This window comes from Otolemur garnettii, unplaced genomic scaffold (assembly GCF_000181295.1).
Source record: "Otolemur garnettii isolate 467f Iridium unplaced genomic scaffold, OtoGar3 scaffold00004, whole genome shotgun sequence".
Lineage (NCBI taxonomy): Eukaryota > Metazoa > Chordata > Mammalia > Primates > Galagidae > Otolemur > Otolemur garnettii.
The window spans coordinates 47,101,877-47,108,773 of NW_003852399.1; the positions used below are offsets into that span (position 1 = coordinate 47,101,877).

The following is a 6,897-nucleotide window of genomic DNA, read 5'->3' on the forward strand; positions in this document are numbered from 1 at the left end:
GACAAAAGAGCCTTCTACTGGAAAAAGATACCATCTAAGACTTTCACAGCTAAAGAGGAGAAGTAAATGCCTGTCTTCAGTGTTTCAAAAAACAACCTGACTCTCTTGTTAGGGTCTAATACAGCTGGCAACATTAGGTTGAAGCCAGTGGTCATTTACCAATCAAACCATCCTAGAGCCCTTTAGAATTATGCGAAATACACTCCGCCTTTGCTTTACAAAGGAACAGCAAAGCCTAGATATCAGCACATGTGTTTACAGGATGATTTACTGAATATTTTAAGCCCATTATTGAGATCTACTGCTTAGAGAAAAAGATTTCTTTCAAAATAGTACTGCTCCAGTCACCCAAGAGCTCTGATGGAGATGTACAAAGAGATCAAGTGTTTTCATGCCTACTAACACAATATGTATTCTGCAGCCAATGGATCAAGGAGGAATTTTGACTTGGAAGTCTAAAAAATAAGAGTTCATAAGGCTGTGGCTGCTTTAGATAGTAATTTCTCTGATGCATCTGAGGAGAGTAAATTGAAAGGATTCACCATTCTACATGACACTAAGAATATTGATGATTCTTACTAGTGGGTCAAAATACCAACATGAACAGAAGTTTGGAGAAGTTGATCCCAACCCTAAATAGATGACTTTTAGGTGTTCAAGACTTCACTGGAAGAATTAAATGCAGATGTGATATAAATAGCAAAAGAACTAGAATTAGAACTGGAATTTGAAGATTTGACTGAATTGCTGCAATGTCATGATAAAACTTGAATGGACAAAGAGTTGCTTGTTAGGGATGAGCATATAAAGTGGTTTCTGGGATGAAATCTTCTGGTGAAGATGCTGTGATCCTTGTTGAAATCACAACAAAAGATAGAGAACAGCAGTTCTCAACCTGGGGGTCACAACCCCCAGTAACTGTATTAAAGGGCTGCAGCATTAGGAAGATTGAGAACCACTGATATAGAATGTTACATAAACTTAGTTGATAAGTAGCAGGATTTGGGAGATTGACTCTCGATTTTGAAAGAAATTCTGTGGGTAAAATGCTGTTCATCAGCATTACGTGCTACAGAGGAACCTTTCACGAAAGAGTCAGTCAGTGCGGAAGACCATGTTACTGTCTTATTTTAAGGAATTGCCATAGCTACCCCAGCCTTCAGCAAACATGACCCTGATCAGTCAGGAGCCATCAACATCTAGGCAAGACCTTGAACCAGCAAAAAGATTACTCTTTACTGAAGGCTCATATGATCATTAGCATTTTTAACAATACAATATTTTTAATTAAAGTGTGTACCCCCTTTTTAAGACATCATGCTATTACACACCAATACACTGTAATACAATGTAAACATAACTTTCACATGCACTGGGAAGTAACAGAAATGTTACTGTGTGACTTTTTTGCAATATTCACTTAATTGCAGTGGTATGGAACCTAATCCATACTATCTTGAGGTATATCTATATTTTTAAGTGATTCTCATGAACCCTCAAATTTGAAAACCTCTAGGCTAGAGGAACAGTGAGAGCATAGGACTATGATGTTGAAAGTCACAGCATAGGATGATTAAAAGGCCAAGAGTATATGTATCTTTTATCTTAGGTGCATATATCTGTGTATCAGTAAAAAACTGTAAGATTGTCTTGTTATAAAGTTGAATGTGTTATACATAGACAAGACCTACCCATTTTGTTTAAATCACTGCTTTCCTGATTACAGCATTTAAGTAAACCAAGTAAATTTAAAACAGATTAGTCTTACCAGGGAGGCATCAGACTTCTAACATCTCCACCCAGATTTTCTGTCCCATATTCACTTACCTGCCTACTGAACTTTTCCATTTAGATGTCTTGTTGGAGCCTCTAGTCTCTAAGGTTGCATGTATTTATTACCTTTCTTTTCTGACCTGTGTTGCCTTATATATTTTCTGTTTGAGATACCTGGATCGCTGTCACCCAGTTCCTTAAGTCAGTTATGTTTGGCTTATTTCTCACCACATAGTGTCAGTTCTATCACTTCATAGCTTTCAAAGATAGCTTTTTCTCTCCTCTCCACTTCTCTCCTCTCCACTTTTCTAATTTAAATTATCATTAGTTTCTTCCTGCATCACTTTAACAACCTCTTAACTGGTCTCTATGCCTCAGCCTCTAAGTCAGGAGCACCAGAACAAGCAATGGGAAGTACAACCCTGATTGGTCCTTTGCTTACAACTGTAAAACGGCTCCCTGTTGCATTCTTGATAATAAAGTGCCGCCTCCTCAACTTGGGTTTAGGTTCTTTGTGATCTGCCTCGCACTTTCCTTTCCAGCCTCATTTCTTGTCTGTGGCATTGTCAAGGTCTTTTCTTGTCAAGGACCTCCAGTTCTTGGCACCTGCTGCCATCCTCAACTTGAAGTAGCAGTTTTACCTTCTTTTATCAGGATGACACTGTGAATAAAGCCTTCTCTGACCTTCTGACTGTAGATGAGAGCATAGTGCCCTGAATTTTGCCTCATGTATCACTGAACACATTTATTGCAATTACCTATTTTCTATAACCCAGCACACCGTTACTTTCCTCCTCCTCCTTCCCCAGTAGAATATAACTATCAGCTACACAAGGGTCGAGACTGTCTGTTGTACCTTAATATTACTGGCTGTAATGCATTAACTGGTAAATAACAGATAAGCAGTAAACACATTGAAGTAAGTCAGTATTCTGGGTATGGTAATTTCAAATAGTTTTAAAAGTTAATGGATGGGAATTTAAATTTTCTAACCTTCACATGTCTCACACTTTCATCCTTCATCCTCTTCATTTGTCCATTCACCACTTAGTACTTAGAGAATACCTTCTGTGTACCGGGAACTGTGATCATTGTTACGGTTCTATAGTGATGACTGAATAATCTTTATAACAGTGCTAATTCTCGAGTGGAGGAAGCAGACAGTTAAAAAGTAGTTTATGTACAGTACATAGAGACCTAGGCAGGAAAATAATACAGTGCTAAGGGAACAACTCGAATGGAGGCAGCTAACCAAATTTGGAGAGTCTGAGGAAGTGTTACCTGAGCCAGTACTTAAAAATTTAGTATGGGTTTTTCAGTTGAAGAATGGGGATATGTTGTTACATGCAAAGGGAGCAGGCAGTACAGTCTACCGGTGAACAAGAGAAGGTGGCACTTTTTGACTAGATAGTGATGCCTTCGAAAGGAGAGCAAGCTGGGAGTATGTTTGGGCAGGTCTGTGTTCTGGAGTGGCTATAGTGTAGGGGTGCACTGAAGGAGGCAGAAGTGAGCTAAGCCAGTTAGATGGAGTAGGGATGAAGGAGAGCAGCCACAATTTAGGAAAAGGCTTATGGGGGCTAGGTAGTGATAAATGGATTAGAAACATATTTTGGACAAAGAATTAACAGTCTTTGGCAATGGATTAGATTAATAGTGAAGAAAGGAACTCTCTTTCTAAACTTTTTCTTTTTCTTTTTTTTTTTTTCTGTAGCTCCTGGCAAGTATGAGGCAAGGATTTCATGGAAGAACTTGGAGCAAAAATTCCTACTGCCATTGCTGTAGACTGTCAGGTCCTGGGGGAGCATCAAGAAGGACTAAAAGGTACAGTGTCCTCAGAAGGTGGCTGGCATCTGTGGGTGAGAAGCGTTGCAGCAGTATATCTGGTCGGAGAGGAAAGTAATAGCAAACTATCTATTAGTGGTCATTTTTGTTTCCTGTACTTGAACTTGATGAACATGCAGTCTTTGCCAGTAAGTCGTCTAGGATCCATAGGTAATTTTAAAATATCATCTTTTGTCACAGGTATTCCCAATTTCAAAAAGCACAAGTTTATTTTAGGATGCACTTTTCAGTTCTTTACTTTCTAGCAAATTGCGTTTACTGTCTATTTAGTAAAAATCTTGAAGTAATAGAATTTGAACGAACTTTGAAAGTCAGTTTGTCTCCAGCCCTTTGTTTTCTAAGTGGAGAGCCAAGGCAGAGATCAAGTGAAATGACTTGTCAGAGGTCACATGGCCATCTGAGGTCACGTAGCCAGCCAGTGCCAGTGAGCTTCAGCTGGAGCCACACCTACTCTGTTGCTGTGTTGTGCCTTTTAAGGTATAGAGATGACGATCAAGATTGGTGTGTTTGAGGGCCCATTTTAATTTTTTATGTTTTTCCCCAGTTTTATTGAGGTAGAATTTAACAAACAAAAATTGCATATTCAAAATATGCATTATAGATGATTTCCTATGTATATACAGGGTGAAATGAATACCATGATCAAATTAATTAATACATTCATCACCACCTGTAGTTAGTTACCTAGTTGTTTACTATGTGTGCGTAGGGGCTAATGGTGAGGACACTTGAGATCTGTTAGCAGATTTCAAATAAAAAGTTAAGTTAGCCCCCTGAATTTAGATCTGAAAATTTGTATCTTTTGACTAGAATCTCTCCGTTTCTAGTACACCCTAATCGTCTAGCAACTGCTGTTTTATTCTTTTCTTATATGAGTTCAACTTTTTTAGATTCCACATAGAAGTGAGATCATACAGAAGGTCCATTTTAGAAACTAAACTTAAGCATGATTCTTCCTGAGTTGGATTTGCCGGTTCATTAGTAAAATTTAACAGATCTAAACTGGTCTATATAATCAACTATAGCAATTACTCGGTGTTTTAACTGCATGTGCTTGCACATAATAGGCATTTAATGTATATTAATCATAGCTGGCTAACCATTAATTAGCTTTTTATGTTTAATTTAAGATTTTTTTCCCTTAATTTGTTTCCTTAGTATATTTATGAAATTATTATAAGACAAATTTTATATCAGTTTTCTTCCTGAAGCACTGTATGATGTGTATATTTTTAGCACCTTATAAAAGGCATTTCTGCATTTTTGGTGCTTCATGCTAAGACTTAGTATTTTCTGCACTATGTGATATAATAATATATGTATATTGTTCATTTATTTTTCTAACTTCCTTTATAAATACAGAATTTATTTGAGGAAGAGTAAGTGACATTTTGAAAAATATACCCATTGAGTAAATAGAAGTGCTAGAAATCAAACTGAGGTTTGATGTACACATCTACTGCAGTGTTCTGGGGTAGTTCATTGTATTTGTTACACTTATATTTCTCCATTAGTCCTGCTTTTATCAGCCTTCTTACTGTTTTAGAATTCTAGTTTCTCCCTACTAGAATACCTGATCAAGGAATGTTACTTAAAAGTATGTTTGTGGAAATAGGTTATGAGCATTTGGGTTTGTTGGGTTTTTTTAAAGTTGTTATTCCTTGTATAAGGTGGGGCAAGAATAAAAACAGAAAAAAATGGAAAAGAAAAAGGTGGGGGAAGAAAGAACGGAAAAAGAGAGAAGAGAGACAGAAGTTCCGAGAAAGAAGTAGCAGTTCACCATACTATTTTTCAGCTACTGAAAGGCCCATTTCCTATGTGTCTTGTGCAATTTACCTATTATAATTTTCCAAACGTAGTTGAGAAGGGTAATAAAAGATTGCAGTAGTTTGATGATAATCCATAATTGTACTTTTTTCCTAGAAACCTTAAGAGAAGATATGGCTTCTAGAAAAGAGAACACGAAGAGTCCAGACAGAGTCCTGAGAGTCAGTCAGCTGGATGCGCTGGAACTAAACAAGGCCCTGGAGCAGCTCGTTTGGTCCCAGTTCACTCAGTGCTTTCATGGATTTAAGCCAGGCCTGTTAGCCTGCTTTGAACCAGAAGTGAAAGCTCTCTTGTGGCTTTTCTTGTGGAGATTCACCATCTACTCCAAAAATGCTACTGTGGGACAGTCAGTTTTGAATATTCAGTACAAAAATGATTTTTCCCCTAACCTGAGGTATCAGCCACCAAGTAAAAATCAAAAGATCTGGTATGCTGTTTGTACAGTTGGTGGGAGGTGGTTAGAAGAGCGATGCTATGATTTGTTTCGAAACCGTCATTTAGCATCATTTGGAAAAATCAAGCAGTGTGTAAATTTCATGGTTGGACTTTCGAAATTAGGTGGTTTAATTAATTTTTTGATTTTCCTTCAAAAGGGAAAGTTTGCAACTTTGACAGAACGTCTCCTAGGCATTCATTCTGTATTCTCTAAGCCTCAGAACATTCGTGAAGTTGGCTTTGAGTATATGAATAGGGAACTTCTCTGGCATGGTTTTGCTGAGTTTCTGATTTTTCTCTTACCACTTATCAACATCCAAAAGTTAAAAGCCAGATTATCTTCATGGTGTATCCCTCTTACTGGTGCTCCAAATAATGATGATACATTAATCACCAGTGGCAAAGAATGTGCTCTATGTGGAGAGTGGCCCACCATGCCTCATACCATCGGATGTGAGCATATCTTCTGTTATTACTGTGTTAAGAGTAGTTTCTTATTTGACATGTACTTTGCTTGTCCTAAGTGTGGCACAGAGGTGCACAGTCTGCAGCCACTGAAATCAGGGATTGAGATGTCAGAAGTAAATGCTCTTTAGATACTAAAATTGTTCCCTCTAAGGAAAAATATCATGTTTAATCCTTAATATTCTCTGGGAGGCCAAGGCAGGTGGATTACCTAAACTCACAGGTTTGAGACCAGCCTGAGCCAGAGCAATGCCTTGTCTCTAAAAATAGCTACCAGGCATTGTGGTGGGCGCCTATAGTGCCAGCTGCTTGGGAAGCTGAGGCAAGAGAATTGCTTGAGCCCAAGAGGTTGAGGTTGCTGTGAATTGTGATGTCATGGCACTGTACCGAGTGTGAAAAAATGAGGTTCTGTCTCAAAAAATAAAATAAAATAAATCCTTAATATTAGTCATCCTAAGTTTACCATTTAGATGTTCTTTATAAGGCATGTGCTTCTCAGCTACTATCTTCTGTTCTCAGTTGTGATTTTATGCTTTTTTTCTTATGCTCATTTTT

At 37.8% G+C, this 6,897-nt stretch overlaps 1 protein-coding gene across 1 annotated transcript in view; it reads left to right on the forward strand.

Moving 5' to 3' along the window:
* Positions 1–6,482, forward strand: part of PEX2 (peroxisomal biogenesis factor 2) — an 18,420-nt gene extending 11,938 nt beyond the window's left edge. Inside the window, exons 2-3 of the mRNA XM_023517893.1 lie at positions 3,485–3,594; positions 5,539–6,482. Coding sequence (XP_023373661.1) covers positions 3,513–3,594; positions 5,539–6,473 — 1,017 coding nt within the window. The 5' untranslated portion in view covers positions 3,485–3,512 and the 3' untranslated portion in view covers positions 6,474–6,482. The remainder of the gene's footprint in view (positions 1–3,484; positions 3,595–5,538) is intronic.
* Positions 6,483–6,897: the final 415 nt, after the last annotated feature.